This window comes from Hyaena hyaena, unplaced genomic scaffold (assembly GCF_003009895.1).
Source record: "Hyaena hyaena isolate Hyena2069 unplaced genomic scaffold, ASM300989v1 scaffold_63, whole genome shotgun sequence".
Lineage (NCBI taxonomy): Eukaryota > Metazoa > Chordata > Mammalia > Carnivora > Hyaenidae > Hyaena > Hyaena hyaena.
This window is the reverse complement of record NW_024080695.1, coordinates 977,447-999,428: the sequence shown is the minus strand read 5'-3', so window position 1 is coordinate 999,428 and position 21,982 is coordinate 977,447. Positions and strand designations below refer to the sequence as shown.

General features: G+C 49.1%; 1 protein-coding gene across 10 annotated transcripts in view; it reads right to left on the bottom strand.

Annotated features, from left to right (window-relative positions):
• The window catches only part of ADD1 (adducin 1), an 87,877-nt gene that overhangs the window by 9,034 nt on the left and 56,861 nt on the right, over positions 1-21,982 (bottom strand). For 6 of the 10 annotated variants that reach the window (XR_005528428.1, XM_039232058.1, XM_039232057.1 and 3 more), the window contains 9 exons: positions 15,468-15,548; positions 15,085-15,234; positions 13,270-13,413; positions 13,068-13,166; positions 12,168-12,344; positions 6,786-7,130; positions 4,297-4,398; positions 3,630-3,719; positions 2,806-2,898 (listed from right to left, as the gene is read on the bottom strand). Coding sequence is in view for 9 of the 10 variants with exons in the window: in XM_039232058.1 (XP_039087989.1) it covers positions 2,806-2,898; positions 3,630-3,719; positions 4,297-4,398; positions 6,786-7,130; positions 12,168-12,344; positions 13,068-13,166; positions 13,270-13,413; positions 15,085-15,234; positions 15,468-15,548 (1,281 nt within the window). In the remaining variant the exon portion in view is untranslated. The remainder of the gene's footprint in view (positions 1-2,805; positions 2,899-3,629; positions 3,720-4,296; positions 4,399-6,785; positions 7,131-12,167; positions 12,345-13,067; positions 13,167-13,269; positions 13,414-15,084; positions 15,235-15,467; positions 15,549-21,982) is intronic. The other 4 variants (XM_039232061.1, XM_039232066.1, XM_039232060.1 and 1 more) reach the window with 3 other exon arrangements.

The following is a 21,982-nucleotide window of genomic DNA, read 5'->3' as shown; positions in this document are numbered from 1 at the left end:
AAATGTTTAAATCCCTTTAACTCAACAGTTCAAAACAAGGCATGAATATCAAAAATCAACTGGCAGAGAGGAGCCTGCAGAGGAACAAGGCCCTTCCCACACGGAGACCCCAGATCCTCAAGGCTCCTCAGTTCCCACCTCTGCCGGCAGGGGGCGGGCCTCCTTCCTCCACATTCCTCAGCAGAGGGCCAAGCAGCCAAGATCCCAAGACCCGGGCTCTGACCAGACTTGGGGACAGAGGGACCTTGCTATCTGGGGGGAAAGGAAACAAAGTTTGGTGTGTGGAGGGAAACGGGTCCCCCACGGGGCGACAGCCTGGGCTGAGAAGCCAGGACGGGAAGTAAGTGCTCTCCACGCAGAGGCCCTCGTTACTCCCCTCACGTCCAGCCACAGAACATGGCTCTGAGCGCCCAGTAACTGCTCCTGAGCTTGGCTGAGGCGCCTGGCGTGGAATGCAACATGCTAATGGCCCGACCTCTCCAAGCATCAGGCTTTTCACCCATAAAACCCACTCAGCCACTCAGATTTGAATTTACATTCTTAGTGCTGGGCCACGCGATTCTGGGCGCTCGACACCGAGTTCACGGAGTAAGTCTGCAAGGTGGGCCCAGGACTCTCACGTTTCCACCACGCAGCGCCACGTGTGGGGACTCCACCCAGGCACATGCAGGTGCACAGAGAACAGGGAAGCTCACTGTGTGCAAAGCCAGCAGCACGGTCCCGGATGCCCCTGGCAGTTTTCGGCATGAACTTATAGGCGCTACTATGTGACAGCCCAGCTCACTGGCAGTGGCCTCCAGAAGGCGGCCAGACTGCTGCAGCTTCCGTGCTGGTGCAAGCAACATGGAGTCAAGAAAGCCTTAGGCTGGGCTCAGTCTTTCTTTTTCAGCCAGACCCTCAGGGTGTGGCTGACAACCCACCACTCCTCCTTTAGGCAGAAGACGACACCGCCTGTGGGAACGGCCGTCACCAGGAAGGGGGGATGGAAGCAAAGGAAAGTCCTTCCCCAGAGCCCCTACTTCCTAAGCCCCAGACCCACATTCCTCAGATTCTCAAATGAAAAGCAAGTATCTACATATTTGCCTCATCGGGAAGAGGACATTTTTAGGACACGTAATAAAGTTCTTTTCACTTTGTCAAGGAGAAACGCAGCTTGCCGAGAGCAGCAGCACCTTGCAGAGGGGGCAATGCCGCCTGCATTTTGAGATCCGCACAAAAGATGCGGGAAGAGCTTCAGACAAAGTCACAGATGGAGTCATACTCTCAACATAACAATGAGAAGAAGACCAAGTGAGCAAATGCGGGAAAAGACCAAGGGTGCAAACGGGAGCGGGAGCGGCAGGAGCCTGGGCAGGGGGTGCCGGCGGGAACAAGAACCCGGCCTGGGCTGGGTGCAGCTTCCGGCACTGAGTCCGCCTGGATGCAGCACCCCCAGGCGAATCCCACTCTCAGCGACTCTGACTTCCTGGCTGGAGTGGGGGGGACCCCGTATCTGTACTTGATGAAGTACTCACAGATGACCGTGACGTACATCCGAGTCAGACACGTCAGAATGAAAACAAAACTGGGGCTGGACGAGGAACTGGCCAAAAAAGTCCGCTTTAAATACAGCTAACCAGCCTACCTTCCGGAGACCCTGAACGAGGGGCAAGCAGGAAGCACTACGTGCGACCCCGGGCCAGAGAGACTGCAGAGCAGTGACGGCGTCAACCAGCTCTGCCCAAGGACTACAGGTGGCAGCCAGGGCGGGGACCCCGCACAGTAAGGCCCCTGGGCTCACGGACGCGGCACGCCTCCACGCACTGGAGAAAATGATGAGCCACGAGACCGACCACAGCGGCTGGCAGCCCAAAGTGCTGAGACCTGTAGGAAAGGCCACCTGTCTCCCTGCTCTGAGAAGTCCCTCCAAGAACAACAGCTCAAAGTGCATTCGAAGGATAAGGAAGACCGGGACCTGCTGGATTAATACCCAAGGAGGCAAATCAGCATCGTGGGTGGGTTCGCACACGGAGCACGGAGCCTCTGGTGCAAACCTGCTCCTCTGGCAGCGGGGACGGCACGACACCAGTCCGGCAGCTTCCTGGAGGCGCAGGATGGAAAAGACACACCCTACAAATCTCCTCTGAACACCCCCCCCCCCCAAGCAGGCGGCCCGTCCTGCGGTCAGCACCCCTGCGGGGCCCTTCCGGGACTCCTCCCGAGGGGGCAGGTCTGCCATCCGCGTCAGGCCTGCGTGCACAGAGCACTACTCCGGGCTTCACGTTTTCATGTCTTTCTTCCCCTTGAAACATTTTTTCAAGAATTACCTAGGATTTTTTTGTTTTTGTTTTAGGAGAAAAAGTAAGTACATCTCATCAACAACAGATTGTCCGGTGTTACTTCCCATTCCCCTGAACTGCTGTCTTTCCATCATACAACCTCCAGGGGCCACCGTCACGGCGCGTGCGCTCACAGCACAGCAAGCAGAGGCGGAGGCTGCACAGGGCCTGCTGCCCGCGGCACCGCTAAAAGGCGAACTAAAACCCGACAGCATGCACCGACCAAAGTCACGTGCAACCCTCAGAAATGCACCGCATCGTGAACGGGGGCCCTTTCTCCACAACCTCGTGGAGGCTGAGAACGATAAAAATAACCTCATAGCAAATACTTTAATTAAGGAACAGAACAGGAAGAACGGAACTCCGTCTCAGAGACGGGATAACGAAGGGGGAGCCCAGCAGGAGCAGGCGGGGGGTGGGGGTGGGGGACGGGCAGGTGGAAGAGCAGCGCGTGCCAAGAGGCGGCTGAGGACAGGGCGGTGAGTACCTTTCTACAAGACAGAGATCTAGCAGGACTAAAGGTCTGCTCTGTGAGCTCGAGCCCTTCGATTGTCTCCGTACAGTCAGAGAGGGGTGCGTCCTGCAACAGTAAACTGAGTCGTCAGAGCCCACCAGGCCCGGCTTTGAACAGCAGCTGCGCGCACGGGCTGGAGCCGGCTGGGAGCATGCGGCAGGGACAGGCGTCCACGGCGAGCGAGGCAGGGGTGACGGTGCACGTGCAGACACTGACCACGAGACCGGGACCACGGCTGGCCCGACTAAGAGCACAAACGCCTACTCTGCAGAGTCGCGTTTGAAGCAGTAGGTGGCAACTTAATTTTCAGAGGTAACTACTTACACGACCATCTGCAACGTGCCACAAAGCACAGTTCTCTTCCAGAAAGGCATGTAAATGTGGACATTTACAGGTGCCCTCTGTCACCACTTTTCCCCAAGCAGCACTTTATTGCAGAGAGCAATATACATGAGAACAGAAAGTCTGTTAAACCCACTCTCTTCTAGCATTTTCCACAGTATACTGCCAAAACCAGGGCGAATCCAGGTCCCAAAGCAGGCGGCGTGAGTGCCACCCTCACACAGGCATGCACTGTACGGAGGGGGCTGGGGAGGCCACAGCTGTGGGCATGCTTGGCTAGGTCTACAATTTCAGGAAAAGTGGAAGGTTTTTTCTCATCATGAGGATTTTTCAGAGATAACCGCTTGCCTAGAGCACTTACCTCACAGTGTCATTCCTGCCAATTCAAGAATAATTTCGGAGCAGTCAGTCATTAGAGCCACCACCCACTAACGTCAGACACCCTGGGCTCTCACCTGGACGAGGCTCCTGTCCATCACCACACCACACAAAACCTGGGACTGGGGGCCAGCCGTCTTAATGTCCTGCAAGTTCTGCTCTCGGATCTGAGGGCGCAAGGAGGAGACACACACATCAATAGTACAGAGAAGACTCGCTGGGCCTGTGAGTCATTCTGCGCGTGCACTGGGGCCCCAGAGCCCCGCCCCTCAGGGCCCCGCGGGGCCGTAGTGCCCGCCTGATGGTGCCAGTCCGGCTTGTTTAGCAGTTTCTGAGTCTAAGGGGATGGACTCTGCACCTTCCGGACGGCTCTGGCAAGCACTGGTCCCTCACTGAACTCAGTACTCGAGGGGAAACACTCCCTGTGTGCCCCTCTCAGGGTGACACTGTGAGCACTGGTGGGTCTCACGATGTGACACATCAAACATTCACGGCTCAGCGAATGAATGCCGCAATGCAGGGGCAAAGGCTGCTCCCGCCAGAAACGGGCTGTGGCGTCTGACTCTGCCCCATGACGTGAGCGCACATCCGCTCAGGAACCACGGGGGCCCCGGCCGTCTGCTGCTCACGCGCCACACTTGTTGGCACAGCCGCAGCAGCAGGAGCCCTCCGCCAGGCAAGCACGCGACACCTCCCATCCCCACCCCCCACCCCCACCGCGCGCGGGCAGCAGCCAGTACGCACCTTGTTCCTCATCTCCTGCACCTCTTTTGGGTTAGTGTTCAGCGGGACAAACAGGTTAGGGACAGCAGAGGTGGAGGTTCTGTGTCCATCCTCTTTAGTCCACTGCAAATATCAAGAACAGGAGAGAAGTCAGCACTGGGACAACGGTGACGTGACACCACAGCATCCAATCTGTCCAACGTGTCTCACACCTGGTCATGCATGAACATCACAGAGAATGAACCAATGACCACACCTCCTGTCACCGCAGCGTGGGATCGGGGCAGGGCGTGTGCAAATAGAAACCAGTAACAGTGGAAGCCAGAGTCGTGACTGACCAGCACACGCCATCCGCAAGGCCCGGCACAGGCTGCCGACAGAGCTATGCTCCGTGACTCCCGCAGACTAGCCAGGGGGACCCGTCAGAGCACATTGGTTCACCGCCCTGAGAGTCATCAATGCCAAAGCTGCCGGAAGCATGAGATGGCAGGGTCATGAAAAGCGATGTGATGTTGCCACCCAGGAGAAGGGAAAGTGGACTGGAAGGCAAGAGTGGGCATCACCGAAGTTCTGCATGAAAATAAACTACAGCATTAGAATGCGCTGCCGGCACAGCTTTTCAACCCAAAAAAACTGCGGCATGGACGTATATACGGTGGCTGCCTGGTGGACGGGTTTGGTGATGTCGAATATTTTATATAACTTAATACTTCAGAGTGTTACAAAAATATCCCAAACAAAGCGCTCCATGAGGTCTTATTCAAAGGCTGTTTTAGATATCAGTGCGTAGCATCAGCACACCACGCCTTTCACGTTTTGTCTTTTTTGGATCTCCAATCAAACAGATTTCCAATCAAATTCTAATTCTGAGGCATGGGTGGGCACTGAACATTAAAACAAGGCCAGCAATGTTACGCCCTTGAGAGTGCTTTCAGGAGGCAGTAAGATGGCCACAAACCGTAAGGCTTTAAAGAAAGCAACAGACACAAACGCTTACTAGCCGCCGTGAAGGGGGTGTGGGATGGGCGTGAGCTGTGAGGTACTCACTGACGGTGATCTTCTCAAATAAAAATAACTCCAGCTTTTCATTAAAAATAGGTTTCAGTCAAAACATTAAAGCAATAACCTCGGAAGCTTGAAGGCATTTGCAACTTGAGAACAGTCACTGTAAGTTAACATACCAACCTGGGAACACCGCCTGGCATCCCCAACACTCCGGAGCAGGAGGAAACAAATTTAAGTGCTGAACAAGGTCTCCCTTCAATGTGCACATTGGCTAAAACACCCGAAGTGATTTCACATTGTTTCAAGACAACAGCAAATAAAGCTCAAAGCTGAGGCTACACATGTGCTTGGAAAACGGCACCACAGCAGCTCAGCACAGTGTGTTTCTATCGTCAGCAGGAAGGTGGTTCCTAGGACCACGCCCTTTAACAAGTAAAATAAATAAAAACAAAACAACCGAGACTGGGGGGGGGATAGTTGGGGGGAGGAGAGAGGAGAGGCGGGCTCCACGTGACGCGTCCGCTCAGGAGCCCAGAGGCTCGCACACCAGGACCACCTGGGGAAGACAGAACTGTCTTCTCTGGAATAAATCTATAAAGTAAGAACACTGTTATTAGGGGAGCAGGAGGCCCTGTGCGCTTGCTCGGGGCACACCGTGTTAGGCCACCCGACCCGCGGATCACCTGCGCGCCTGCCCCGGCCGCTCCAGGGGCCCCCTGCTGTGTGGCGCAGGAGCCGCCAAACTGCCAGAGACGGGGTTGCAGGGCGGTCCTCACGGGGCGTGAGCACCGGGACGGCAAAGCGTCTCTGAGGGCTGTGTCTGTGACTACGGAAATGAAGCGCGCCTCGCGGGACCTGTCACTGGTGCCTGCAGATGGCCTGCGCCGCACCTGGGTCATGCCACACCCAGCAGGAGCCACAGGACTCACCACTACGGCCGTCTACTCACATGCAACAGTCCATGCACAAGGTGGTTGCTTAAAGCATTCGGAGGCTTTGGGACAGCGACAGGGAAGGAGGCCAACGAGAAAGGACGAGGTCGGCTGAGAAAATGCCCGTGAGACACCAGGGAAAACTGCTTAAGAAAACACTGAAGCCTTTAAAGAGCAGACCAGTCTGGAGGTGACACTAACGTAACAGGTTATGACGAACTTCCCTTTCGTGCGTGAAGCATTAGGATTCCTAGAATATGATTGGAATTAAATGTCAGCTCCGACTTTTAGGTTAACATGTGTAAGTTACTTAGTATTTTCGCCACACACAGAAGTGAGGTGACGTGGGGGTTACTGAAGAGGTGCTACGGATCTTAAGCAGTTTCAAGCAGACAGTATTACTTGAAGTACAGCGGATGCATAAAGCGGGTTCCAGGTCAGGCTAAAGAAGATTAAGGAGGAAGGTTTGCTCGAAATCCAGGTCGGCAAAGCTAGGTTCCCAAAGCCTCCGAAGCCCCAGCTACCCCACTTGCTCTACATCATCTAACTATGAACAGTAAGGTAGGCACAGACCAAGCAGTTGGTAATACAGCTTGGCACGCAGACACCGGACGAGAGAGACTGCAGCAAGGGTTTCACGTGATCGTGTGTAATGTTCGTCCACACCTTAGTCTTCGACTTGGGACTGCTTCCGTTCTGCCCTTCCTCAGAAGCATCGTCACCCCGGCCAGAGTTCAGCCATCTTGTCTTCTCTCGCTGCTGCTTCTGAAAACTGTGTCTGAGAGGGGAGCCAGTGCCCGGGTCCCCGTCACTAGCAAGGGAGTACCCTGTGACAGTCGCGGGAACCTCCACATCGCTGTACTTTTTAGATTTCTCTCTCAGAGCAGGGTACCGGTACGGGTAGCCGGTTCTGTAACCCTAGGGTCCAAAGAGATTGAAAGACCATCAATATGCCAGCTCTCAAAACAGTTCACTTTAGGAAATCATGTGGAAATAACTACAAAAGCTAGACACGCACACACCCGACGAGTCTGCACTCCCAGATGCATGCCAACAGACGTGCATACGTTCACCAGAATTCTGACCGCGGCCCCAGGTCAGGGAAAGCCAGCAACACCAGAATGGGCCAACTGTGCGATATCCACGCAACGGACTAGGGGGCCGGAATCAGAGCCAATGGTCCAGCACCAGCTGCAACATTAGGATGAACCTCACAAATGTGATGCGGAGTCAAAGAAACCAAATGTGAAAGAACACTATTCCACTCACTCATCACTTCTTAAAAGTACAAAAGGAAGTGCCTGAAAGGGTACAGGGGCTTCTGAGGTGCTGTTTTGTCATTGTTATTGTTTTGAGTAGGCTCCATGCCCAACGGGGGGCTCAAACTCACAACCCTGAGATCAAGTCACTTGTTCTACCGACTGAGCCAGCCAGGCTCCACCCCAGTGCTGCTGTTTTTTGATCTGCATGCTGGTTCTACAGTGTGTTCAGTTTTTCAAAAATTTTTAAATATTTATTTATTTTGATAAAGAGAGAGTGCACATGTGTAAGCAGGGGAGGGGCAGAGGGAGAGAGAATCCCAAGCAGGCTCTGCGCTGTCAGTGCAGAGTCCAATGTGGGGGTTCGAACTCAGGAACTGTGAAATTCGACTTGAGCCAAAATAAAGAGTCAGATGCTTAATTGACTGAGCCACCGAGGCAACCTCAATTTTTAAAAGTTAATAAAGTGAGTATTTAAATGGGCTTACTTGCTGCTGGCTACAGTAAAGGTTGTAAACAACTTACTTATTAATAAATTTTTTTTTTTAACCTTTTATGATAAAGTTTAGATAAGATACTGTGATAAGCTTTGGGGAAGATCAAACAAGGACACCTCATGACAACTGGGTCTTTCTTTGAATGTAACAACCTTCAATTCTGCCTCCTAACCACTTACGAGGCTTTAAGGCCTGGGCCCCAGTGGTTCACACTCTGTCATCACTGTAACGGCACTTACCCCACGTGCTGGACCAAGCGGTCTGCCGGCTCCCGGAGACACTCTCTCCAAGGCCAGGACGACGTGCTCCCCATCCCTCCACCCAGGCACAGCATCTGGTGGGTGTGGCACACACTTATGGTGGCTCCCCACGGTCCCCACCCGCTATAACGCCCTCCCTCCTGGAACGCGGGCAGGACCTGACTTGCTTCTAACCCGTGGAATCTGGCAAAGGTGATGTAGGATGTATTACACAGGAGGCTGGCACCCATCTTGAGTCTCTCTGTCTGTTGCCAGCTCTAAAGAAGCGAGCTGCCACGACTCTTACAGTGGTAAGAGAATGCATCCTGTCTACAATCTCAGGGAGCTTGGAAGTGGGTTCTCCCCCATCGAGGCTTCTGAGGAGAATCCAGTCCTGGCCACCACCTTATGAGACCCTAGGCCAAGGATCTGGCTCAGTTCGCTCCTGACCCACCGTCTCATGTCTGAACTGAGTCACTCGCGGCACCTTCCCCATGAAGGACAGGAGAATGAAGGAAGGTCACATCAGAGCGGCCCTGGCCGGTGCCCTCCTTGCCGAGGTGCTTTACAATATTCACATTTCTCTCACTTCGGGAACTCTCTCCCCTCTGGGTGCTTCTCTTCTTTGGGAGACCACTGTCATTACCAACACCCTTTACTGCAATTTAAAAGAGGGCGGTAACAATCCCTAAACGCAGCCCTCGGCGGTCGCTTCCCCACCCCCCCCCGGAAGATTGGTAAACGTCTATCCTCAATTTTTATGCTGACAACCATGCTGTGCTACGAACGACAAGAGAGCATGGCCCCACCGTACAAGGCTGCTTCAGAAAAATACAGTGCTTGTTGACTCAAGTTTCCCCTTGCTGATGGAGCCAAGACTCTTGAGTAGTCTCCATGACTTCAGGATAAACCACCAGAACTTTGCAAAATTTTACCCACAGAGAGTATGGTGTTAGTCTTTATTCTTCCCCTTTAAATGCTGTCAAGCCAAGGGGCACGGGCACCTGGGCAGCTCAGTCGGTTAAGTGTCTGACTTCAGCTTAGGTCATGATCTCACCGCCCATGAGTTCAAGCCCCGCATCAGGCTCTGTGCTGACAGCTCAGAGCCTGGAGCTGCTTCGGATTCTGTGTCTCCCTCTCTCTCTCTGACCCTCCCCTGCTCACACTCTGTCTCTCAGAAAACGAATAAACGTTAAAAAAAAAAAAAATGCTGTCAAGCCAAAAGTAGAGGCAGTACTTGGACCTCGGACCTACTGTGTGGCTTATAGTTACACATATGGATTCCCTCCTTCTGTGGGAAGCTAGAATTAGATCTTCATGTTTGGGAAGCAATCAGCATTTCTTCTGTGTATATTAAAATAGTTCTTACAGTATGAGAATCTTCAACTATTGTCCAGCCTACTCAATTACTGGCAAACATATACGGTTAATCAGAATGTTAAGTTAAGGGGCCCCTGGGTGGCTCAGTCAGTTAAGCATTTGACTCTTGGTTTCGGCTCAAGTCATGATCTCATGGTTTTCCGGGTTTTGAGCCCTGCATCAGGCTCTGTGCTAACAGCACAGAACCTGGTTGAGATTTCATTCATTCACTCTCTCTCTCTCAAAAATAACATTAAAAAAAAAAAAGAATGATGAGGTGCCTGGGTGGCTCAGTCGGTTGAGCGTCCAACTTAGGCTCAAGTCACAATCCCATGGCTTGTGGGTTCAAGCCCCACATTCAGCTCTATGCTGACAGCTCAGAACTTGGAGCCTGCTTCGGATTCTGTGTCTCCCTCTCTCTCTCTGCCCCTCCCCCACTCACACTTTGTCCCTCAAAGTAAATAAAACACTTAAAAAATTAAAAAAAAAAAAGAATGCTAAGTTAAAACATGGACTGTGATAATTATTACTTCTTACAAACTACACAGCCTTCTAATATTAAAACCACATAACAGCCTGCGCATATCAGGGACACTGAATACAACACCCCTGTAACGAACGCTTCACTTACCTGTCTCTTCATCCTTCCTCTCCCTCCTCTATCACATTAAGAGTCATTGCCTGATTTTGATCTCTCTCCTTCCACCTTCTAGAATGCACTGAGGACACAAGACGTGGTGGGCTGCATTCTCGACTCTTGGTCCCCTCTGCTGATCCCTCCCTGACTTCTAAGTAAAGAGCAGTGAGACCACAGCATCCGCCAGGAGGAAAGAGGAGAGGCTGTAAGACAGGGAGCCCCGCAGGGGTATCTGCCGCCACCTAACTCCAGCTGCTTCTTCCATGTTCTTAGTGCGCCTCACCCTCCTCCTGCCTCCTGGGACCAATCCTGGCCTGCGGCCAGTGTCTCTGCCTCCGCAGCTCTGCTCATGCTGTCAGGACCCATCACAGATATGCGGCCACATCTGGGATGTTTGTCCGCCTCTGGGGATGGGTCATAAACTCCCTGTGTCCTATTAATGGCTATTGGCTCAATAGAAGATGGTCAGTTAACACAGTCCGCCTGTACGGCGCAAATGAATTCAAAAGCTATGGAAGATTCTGCTTTCTCTGTTCATTCCTCCCTGACTCATCAAATCCAGCTCCTGACGACACTTAGCACACCCTGAATCAGACCCATGAATTCTTTTTGTTCCAACAGCTTCAAGAAAGTTAAGCTTCCTGCCTTCTGAAGCCACCCCTCCCACGTGAGACTGCGTACAACAATCGGGACGCTGTCCTGCAAGGCTGAAACGTACCCGGCTGGCCCGGGAGCCGCTGTCCAGAGTGCCCAGCGTGGCCACAGCAACACACGGGGCCTCCAGCCCTTCCGGAGGCTTCTCGGTCCCACGCTCCTGGGACCGGTCCTTGTGTCTACACCACCTGATGTCGTGCAGAAAGACGACAGACTCTCCCGAACTCTATCCCAACAGTATGACCCTGCAGCAAGCACGGAGCCAAATGTCTCTGTACGACAGAGTCCTATGTCTTACGGTGTCTTGATGTAAATATTTAAAGAAGCTGCTCATACCAGACAAGTGCCTGGAAGGCACCCCCACCCCCCACGCCCACTGCAGTGCCTGCAGTCCACACACACACCCTCCTTCTCCCATCTCAGCCTACCTCAACTTCACCTGCTCTCCAAGACCACCTCCAAGTGCCATCCACGGCAGGTTTTCTCCCTGATGCCTGCAAAGGGATGAGATCCCTCCCCGACCCCTCTACCACAGGCCACATCCTGCTGGGTAGCACCACAACATCCTTACTAAATGCTGAATACACCACGTCCCAGCTCCTGTGTTGTGCTGCGCTCCGTGTCCCTGCAATTTGGAGGAAGGGGTCTCCCACCAGTAAATCAGCAGCAAATGTCTGTGAAATACAGTAATCGGGCCCCACGTAGCTAGAAGTTACCACTAAAACAAAAAACAAAGCACTTGGCGAGCGGATGTAGAAGGCACCCCCGGATGGCTTGCTTGTGGGGGGACAGTACCAAGCCGGCTACTACTCTAGGAGTGAGTTACCCAGCAGCCTATTTTATTTATTTTTAGTTATTTCCATTTTCTTAGAGAGAGAGAGAACATGAGTGGTGGAGGGGCAGAGAATCGCAAACAGGCTCTACACTGTCAGCACAGAGCCCAACACGGGCTCGAACTCATGATTCGGGAGATCATGACCTGAGCTGAAATCAAGAGTCAGACACTCAACCAACTGAGCCCCAGCCCAGCAGCCTGCTTCAGAGCAGGGCATTCCCCGCGCTCTTGTCCCCACAGTTTAAGTGTGGATTACCTTTAGACAACAAAAGATGACAAGAAACCCTCACCTCTGCATTTTGCGGTGATTTAGCTTAGAAGTTATATTGCCCTGTGCTCCTTCATGATTTGGGAGGGTGGAAGCACTCAGATACTGCATGCAGACAGTTTCATGCCATTTCACTTGCTATAAAAACACCAGCACTTATGCTTTCAGAACAAAAACTTTATCATCACGTGGTAGCAACATTCTTACCAGATTATCGAGCATCCGCATCAGGGCTTCGAACTCTTGCTCGCCGATCTGCCACTTGGGAGGTGAGCTGGTGCCCTCCCCTGACGGGGACCCCGGGGAACGGGACTTGGCTTTGTACTTGCCAGGATCCAAGAGGACTAAGTTGTCTGGCCCTCCTGCACTGGCCAGAGTCCGAACCTTTTCCAAAACAAGCAAACAGCAGTTCTGAGTTCGTTACTGAGGCGGGAGGGCCCGATGGCTATGAGAGATCACTGAGACAGAAACGTAAGTTTCAAAAGAAACCACGTCATCAGAGTGTAAGAATCAAACATGGAGAACGGATAGCAATAAATATTCACACACAAGGTTATTTTCAGAAGTTCCTTTCGTGTAACAAAAATATTGGGCGCTCATGCTTGGAGGAGAAATGGGCAAACAAAGCACCTCTGAAGACTGCATGAAGGAGCCTGGGGACCGCAGTACTGTCAGAACGTAAGTCAACGTAACAGTGGAGGGAGCGCAAACTTGGGGTTGAGCCAACCTGGCTCAGTGGCGCTCACGGCCATGGGCCACAGGCAAGGCTCCGCCTCTCTGCATGTGCTTTTTCACAAACAGTGCCATGGGGAGCAAGTGAAAGAACATGCGATAACATCCATGAAGCACCTGATACCAGGTGCTCCGTAAATGGTGGTGGCTGACATATTTGAATAATAAAAAATTAGAAATGAAAAGCCCAGTAATCATTTGTCAGCATCAATCAGTCAAATGGCATTTGCTCTGGCCAATTTCCAAATCCAGAAGCTCGTCTTTGGCAAAGAGACTATGCAAAGAACCATTCCTATGAAACAAGTACCGAAACTCTACGGAAACCCTGCACACACCCAGATAAGCTGCAGACCGACCTGAGCGGCCACCACCCACCTGGATCTCACAGGCGACCACAAGGTTGTGGATGTAGTAGAAAGCCTCCTCGACGCTCTCTCCAACAGACACGAGCCCGTGGTTCCGCAGAATAAGAACCTGAGAGGGAAACATGAAAGCCCTAAGGAGCGAGGCAAGGAGACTGGCGCTTTAACAACTTCTTCCCTCTGTAACTTAAAGACCACATTAGATGCCCACTGACCTTGCTTTTAGGGCCCAAATTTTTCTGAATTAATACTTTTTCTTCCTCATCAACCAGAATCCCATGATAATCATGATAAGCCACTTCTCCAAGGGAAAGTGCCTCCGGGGAGATCGGCAAGAGGCCACATTTCATCGCAGAGACCTAGAGAACATGCAAGTCACCGTGAATGACGGGAAATCAAGAATCACGCGTTGATGACACGGCACATGCTCTCCTCAGAGAAATAAACGGGAGGACAGATTTTATTTTGTTATCTTCTCAGAAGTAAAGGAACCTATGCACTTAGGATGAACTTTAACTTCTGGGGCTTGCTACCCATGTGCACTTAGAACTCCTACCGCCGTGGGAGCTCAGGTTTCAGGGTAAGATGAGCCCTGGCCTAACGCAAGGAGAGACAATAGCTTCCCCCGAATGAGTCGGGCCACTGCAGAGACATTCTGATGCACTTTTCATCTGAGGTTGTAGGTGAACCCGAACCAGATATTTACATAAGAGCAAATTTCTGAAACTTAGGACAACTATGCTATAAATTTCTATATAAGTAAAAATAAATCTTAAGCATTCATATAGCCCTTCAGTTTCCTTACATTTCCCAAACTGATTTTAGAACACGCTAATTTTGAAGGTTTTCTACCACGACGAACAAACAGGCTCCAAAGATTCAAAAGGGTCTAGAGGTGCAACAAATTCACGTACAAGTTCATCTAAAAACCCAACACCACAAAAGAAGCAATACAGCACTAAATTCCTTTCACAGTCTTCTTGTAAGAAGAATTTCCTTACCAAGTGAAGCGATCTGCTAAGTTTTCAAACAAATCACATGGTAAACTGTTTGGAACCATACTCTCAAGGGGACCTCGAAAGATTCTTTAAAATGCACAGACTTTTTGTGGCTAGGAAAGCACGCATCTTGTTACAAAAGAAACTTCAAAAAATGACAGATCTAATAAAACTCCTCTGTTCACATCTAGAACCACATGTTCAAAGTAAAATAAACAAATCAGACAGACCTAACATGCTTCAAAACAATCCAATATGCATGACATTAAAACATCATAGAATTCTATATTACTGAATCCATGTGTGGTACAAATAAGCCCACAAAGTCATTAAAGAATGAAATGGGTGATAAAAAGCCAATTCTAGATAGTTGTAGTGTTTCGCTGTCACATGACCGTCCGTCCCAACAACCTGAATGGGTGTTTTCATACTGAGAGGTCTGGGCTGCTGGCACCAGAATGGCCCAGGCTTGGTGACTGGGCTGGGGCGGGCTCTGGGGAGGTTCTAGGCTTAGAAGCCAGTCTCCTAACAGCCTGCAATGTCTGTGCCTTCCTCTTGCAACAGCCGTTCCCCCTTCATCTCCTATCATGATCCATCCCGGCTCCTGCCCAGTGGGCTCGGGCCTCCTGCCTCCAGCTGGCCCTTCCTCGAGCCCCCAGCGCCCTCCCGCAGCCTGCCGAGACCCCCCCACCCCCCACTCCCGGCGTCTCACACAAGGAGTCTCACTTACTGCAGTCAGTCTTCACGACATGGAAATCTGTCCTCACCCTCAATACGCTAATGATTTGCTAACTGTTAAGTCTAGCGGACATTTTCACTCACACAAGTTTTCCAAAACTGGATAGTATATGGACCCCTTAAAAGGAAAAAAAAATTCTTCTAAGAAAGTCAAATTTAGTAAAAAACCTTTTTTACTCCAACAAAATTAGGTTTACTAACTTGCCTCAAGAGAGGGTACCTGTGAAGAAATGTGGGGTCCCCTTCACTAAACAGCTTTCAAACGTTAAGCTGCCCTCAAGGCAACACACTCACCGCGGCCCCTGCTGGCGTGTGAATATGGACCACACACTTCACGTCGGGCCTTGCAGCATAAATTGCAGAATGTAATGTGAAGCCAGCCTGATTTACTCCCAGATTAGTGCTCCCACGATCTACTATATCTCCTTGTAAATTGATTTTAACCTGAAAATAAGCAAATCAAAATTGTCAGTGTCCAGAGGATTGCAATTTACCCTTACTAGGAATTCTTTAAACCAAAGTTTAAAGTGTTTATAACTAGTTCTAAAGTTTTTCTGGGAGTTAATCACACAAAACATAAACCTCTTCCCCTTTCTTGGAAAGGTGTTTAAAAGGTGTTTAATTATCTAATATGACCTAAACATACATAACGGCCGAGAGGAAAAGGATATTCTTACCAAGCTGGATGCAGTCACTTCACTGTAGAGAAGTCCAAAGGGAACGATGAGGAAATGTTCCTGCTCGGAGCTCACTCTGGTCTGTGAGGAAAATTACCAAGTTAGCTCAAAAATCCAACTGAAATTATCTTTCCATCCACAAACTCACGGGCTGGTGCGCATTCAGTGAACTACACAGGAAAGCAGCTAAGTACAGCATCTGCCACAAAGCTACGAGGTACCGGAAGCTTTCTATCATTATGCTGCAGTAATTTATCAGGTACATAAAGTGCATCTCGGTCACACTCATGACAGATCATTGTGGCTACCAAACCAGCATCACACGCCAGAAGGTGTCGCTCCAGGGGCGTATACTAGTGAAAACCAAAACTTATTCGTACTCAAAATCTGCGCGATAATGAACCACCATAAAAATCGCAACCCAGAGCTCCCCCTACCGCTGACGGATTTCACAAAGCCTCTACACGTCATCAGGCCCCTGGTGGGTCTGCCCCTTCCTCCACTGCTTTCCGTCCTCCATTCGTTCAACGTGTACCTGCGCTAGATGCTAGTGACACAAGAGGAGAAAAACAGTCCTGCCCGTTTCAGGGTGATTCTGGGAGAACCCAAACGATTCCCCAAAGCCACTGCCTTGGGACACGCTCACTGCCGGGCTAAGAACTGCAGCGAGGGCCAGGCGGGCGGAGCGTGCGTCTGTGGGGACGCAGGGTGTTTAGTCCAACTTCCCAACCAGCGCAGTGACTTCCGTTCTGGTCCACACAGACGCACGCCCCGCCTGCCAGGGCAGGGGTACGGAGAGGGAAGCTCACCACGTCCTCCCTGGGCCTCACTTCATTCAGCAAACGGCCACTGACCACCGGCTCCATTCCAGGGGCGGGAGGCGACCCAGAAATGAACCGAGAGAGACCTGATCATCCAAACGTCCGCACCCACACTGAGCAGAACCCTGTCTTCCTGAGTTTCTCAGCACTCTTCCTAGCGCGCAACACAGAACAAAGTCCCCCGCTTGTACGATTTAGCTCTCAGACCCCGAAACCACCCTACCTCCTCCTGTCGCCTTGGTGCTAAAGTCAGGATGGCATAATGCGGATCCACACTCAGGTAAGACCGCAGTTAGAAGCCCAGCTCTGCCAAGAATGGGCTGTGCTGCTTTGGGGACCCTGCGCTCCCAGTCTTCTTATCCATAAAGAGGGGATGATAAGGGCTGGCGCGCACAATAAGCTCTCGGCACACAGCATTTCCCCACAACTACTATTACTAGTGGTAGTAGGAGCAACGGCAGTAAATCACGATGAAGAATGAGCCCGTTCTTAATCCACCTCCACCTCTCTTCAGATCCCCATCCCCCTGCTTTCTGCTCTTTGAGTTGTTTCAAAAATGTACACGCGGATTCCATCATTCGCGAAATATTTTCCCTTTGAGGCCGAGTTTGCTAGGCTTACTTCTAAAGTCAGTTCTTGTACTTTAAAAAGCATGCATCTTTTTAACTGTCTAAAACCTACACAATTGCCCCAATTCCCAACCTGGGTCAAAATAAAAAACACAAAGCAAAGAATTACTTTGTGTATATACTGAAATGAAAACTAAGGCTAAAAATAAGGAAAAATTAAATGTCAGACCTTTTTACTGACATTAAAAGTTTTATCTTGCAACAACATACAGAGTGCTCAGAAGGCACATGCACAACTTAAGTATAAAAAATCAAATGCCCGTGTACCTTTCAACCAGCTTCAGAACAGAGGAAGTGTAGGATCCCGGAAGCGCCGTGTCCCTTCCCCACTCCCAGAAGGAACTGCTATCCTGAATTATGTATAAGCATCTTATTCCTTTTCCTTACAGTTTCATCTTATATATATTTATCCTTAAGCAATATATTAATTTTTATGTTTATGAACTTCCAATAATTGGAATCTTCCTGTATTTTCTTTCCAGTGACATTATTTTTGAGATTCCTCTTAACTACGATAGACATGCCTATCACGTGTTCACTTCCACTGCTGTAGAACGTCCGCTGGATGAATATACGATCTATGTATCCATTCTTCCGTCGATGGCCACAGTTCCCATTTTGCTACTAAAAATGTGAACATTCTTGCACCTGCCGCCTAGCATACATGGTCAAATTTCTCTGGAGCGACACCAAATTGTCTCCAGAGGGCCTAGTTAAACGGTCACCTCTGCCAGTAGTGGGGGGCAGTTATATGCTTCTACTATCATCTTCTTTAAAAATTAAAATCTAGGGGCGCCTGGGTGGCTTAATCGGTTAAGCGTCCGACTTTCGCTTAGGTCATGATCTCGCGGTTCGTGGGTTCGAGCCCCGCGTCGGGCTCTGTGCTGACTGCCAGCTCAGAGCCTGGAGCCTCTTTCGGTCTGTGACTCCCTCTCTCTCTGACCCTCCCCTGCTCACGGTCTCTCTCTCTCTCTCCTAGAAATAAATAAAACATTAAAAAAAAAAAGATTCTATCTCCAAATACATTCATATTAGGGGCTAGGTCTTCAATATATAAATTTTGAAGAACATAATTCAGTCAATAAAAAAATCTATTGGTNGGTCTGTGACTCCCTCTCTCTCTGACCCTCCCCTGCTCACGCTGTCTCTCTCTCCTAGAAATAAATAAAACATAAAAAAAAAAAAAAAAATTAAAATCTAATGTCTGTGATATGGTATTCCATTGTGGTTTTAATTTATAATTTCTTGGTCAGTACGGAGTTGAGCAACTTTTCATATTTTTATGAGCCATCTTATTTCCCCTTCTGTGAAATTCCTTTCTTGTCTTTTGGTCATAAAATGACCATACTGGTTTGTCCTTTTCATTCTTATAGTTCTTTATTCTGGATACTCATTTTTTGTTGGTTACCTGTGAGGCAAAATCTTCCAGGCTGTACGTTTTCTTTTTTTCACTCTTTCTTTTTTTTCAAGTTTATTATTTTTTTTTTGTAGTAATCTGAACCCCCAACATGGGGCTTGAACTCAAAACCCCAAGATCAAGAGTTGCATGCTCTTTCAACTGAGACAGCCAGACACCCCCCTCCCCGATTTTTACTCTCTTTACGGCATCTTTTAATGACGAGAAATTTGTTCATTTTAATATAGTCAATTTTATCCATCTTTTATTTTATAATTGGTGCTTTTGGGTCTTAAGACCTCTTTCCTTAGGTCAAAAGTTAAAGGTCAATGGGGCACCTGGGTGGCTCAGTCAGTTAAGCGTCTGACTTTTTGGCATGGGTCATGAACTTGTGGTTGGGGAGTTTGAGCCCCGTGTCAGGCTCTGTACTGACAGCTCAGAGCCTGGAGCCTGCTTTGGATTCTGTGTCTCCCTCTCTCTCTGTTCCTCCCTTCCTTGTACTGTCTGTCAAAAATAAATGAAGGTTTTTAAAAATTTTTTCAAATAACAAGGTAAGGGTCAATGATTTTTGCCTATATTGATCCTAAAATTTTTTAAAAATATTTATCTATTTTTGAGAGAGACAGAGTACAAGCTGGGGAGGGGCAGAGAGAGAGAGGGATACAGAGGATCTGAAGCAGGCTATCAGCACAGAGCCTGATGTGGGGCTTGAAATCACGGACTGCAAGGTCATGACCTGAGCTGAAGTCGGATGCTCAACCAAATGAGCCATAACCCAGAGGCCCTGATCCAAAAAAAAAAATTTTTTTTAATTTTTCTTTATTTTAGAGAAAGAGAGAGCATGAGCCCAGGAGGGGCAGAGAGAGGGGGACAGAGGATCCAAAGCAGGTGCCATGCTGACAGCACAGAGCCAGATGCAGGGCTTAAACTCTCAAACTGTGAGATCATGACCTGAGCCAAAGTAGGACGCTCAACCAACTAACTGAACCACCCAGGCAACCCCATTCTAAAATTTTTAAAGTGTAACCTCTCACATTTAATTCTGAATTCATTGGAATTGCTTTGTGGGTATAAATATGTAAGGTATGAATCCAATGTAACTCTTCAATTTGGATTTTTCAATCCAGCTGTGCCAGCACCAGTTACTGCCTGTGCACCCTTCCGTGCTGCTCTGCAACGCAGACTCCTTGGCATCTCTGATTTCAATATATGAGATCCGGCTCTGGGTTCGGTTCCATCCTACGGCTCTGTCTCTTCCTTTGCCCAAAGCACACTATTTTAATTAGCGTCACTTTATAAATTCACAGTTACGAGGAAAAAAAACCTCTCCTCACTCAGTTCATCTTAGCCATTCTTGTACTCCCATCTTCCCTATAAATTTTAGAAGCATGTTATCAGGTTCCACATTAAAAAACTATTACATAGCCATTTTCTAATGACTTCTTGTTTCCCAGTCTCTAAATAGACATAATTCATAGTTATAAACAGTATATATTTTATATTCCCTCTTTTGTATTAACTATTTTTCATTTTTTCCACATGGTCTTCGTAAGTATTTTTCATAATATATAACATTCCCTCAAACTGACATTGAATAACTGGGCCATTTCCTACCTACCATTGGATATTTAGACTCACATTTTATTATTATAAATAATGCTATCACTTTTTCTTCTTTGACTTATTTCTTTAACACCTATTTCCAAGAGTAAGTCTAACAAATCTACATATTTTACTGGAAAAAGTTTAAAATATATGATTTTCTGAGTATGAAGCAAAAAAAAGGAAAAAGTGCTGGGTGCCAGCCAGGGTGGTGTAGTTGGTTAAGCATTTCCAATTTGGGTTCAAGTCATGATCTCGTGGTTCTTGAGTTCAAGCCCTACATCGGGCTCTGTGCTGACAGCTCAGAGGCTGGAGCCTACTTCCAATTCTGTGTCTCCCTCTCCCTGTCCCTCTCCTTGCCTGGATTCAGTCTTTCTCTCTCAAAAATAAATATTAAATAAAATTTGGAAAAAAAAAAAAAAAGAGTGGAGGAAATTTCCATGTAAGTTTGTTTTTGTTTTTTTAAATAGGCTCCACACCCAGCGCAGAACCCAATGCAGGGATTAAACTCAGGACCCAGAGATCAAGACCGGAGCTGAGATCAAGAGTCTGATGCAGGGCACCTGTGTAGCTCAGTCAGTTGAGCGTCTGACTCTTGATTTCGGCTCAGGTCAGGATCTCACGGTTCATGAGTTCAAGCCCCACACTGCCAGCCCAGAGCCTACTTGGGATTCTCTGTCTCTCTCTCCCCCTCCCCTAACTCATGCTCTCTCTCAAAAATAAACGTTAAAAAAAAAAGAAAGAGAGCCCAACCCTTACCTAGCTGAGCCACCTAGGCACCCCTACAAATAAAGTTTCTAGTCTCTAAGAGACCAGCGTTACTCTCACTGCGCATCTTCCCACACACCTGATGCCCCTTCTCTGTCCACAAAGACTGAACACTCATGTATGAAAACCAAACACACCCGACTCGGTATCTCTGGCAAAGACACACCTCATGTCCCAGAAGCGCAGCGCACTAATCACACGGTGGGCTCTGACCGCCACCTCAGAGGCTTAGCACTCCCTGGAGTCCAGGCCGGAGCTGACCCCGGCACCCCACTACCACCAGAGGCATTGAGGGATGGAAAGCCCTAGCATCAGCTAAGAACCACGAAGAGAAAAAGGCCAGCTCATGTGCTAACGGGGTCACCCTGGCCACCGACACTCCCCACAGCTTAGCTAAATGGAATGCAGTCTTAAAACAGATCTAATTCAGCCAGCCCTCTGCAACCCCTAAGGCCTGCCAGCACTCTGAAATCCCTTCAGCAGAAAAGCCCTGTGGCCTCTTTCAAAGAAAGGTCACCAGGACCTGTTTGCACTTTCTGGCTGCACTGAGAGATACCATTAATATTTCTTTGCTATTATGTGTTTATATGTAGCATATAGATTAAAAAACAAAAAATGCAGGCCACAGTAGTTAAGAAAAAACAAAAATAAAACTTTCTCCCTCAAAGATTCTGTAGTTCACAAGATACAGGAAATATTTTGATGCTTAAATCTCTTTTTTACAAAGGAGTAAGGGCCACACAGATCATCTACAGAACAGTAAACATTCAACTAAGAAGTCCTAAATAAAGGGCAAGGGGAGCAATTTCAGCAAGTTAAACCTATTATGAAATAGCATTCATACCAGGACTACTGGTAAACAGCATTTTAAATCCACTCCCCCACCTCCCAATGGAAGGTGATATTAAAGCCAAGGATTAATTTCCTATTACAGCTGTAACATTTTCATAGAACTAATTTTTAGCCAACCGTTGAGCGTTATATCTCTACACCGAGCACTCGGTGGAGCGTCATCAGCCACAGGTGCCAGCAATTTCCACGCAGGCACTAGGAAGAGGACTGGCACTTCTGACAGGCCAAGGGGACCCTCTGACCAAGCACCAGGAGGCATCGTGGACTTCCTGTCCCATAGTGTTGCTGAGACCAGATTTCAGTGTGGGAGACTTCACCCCAGAGCTCACTGTGTGCCTACTGTGCGCCTAGCACCGTTCCTGGTCGTCGGGACACAGCAGGAAACACAACGGAGGCAGGCTTCCCAGGGTCGATATTCCCGTGAGTGGACATGGATGACAGATAAGC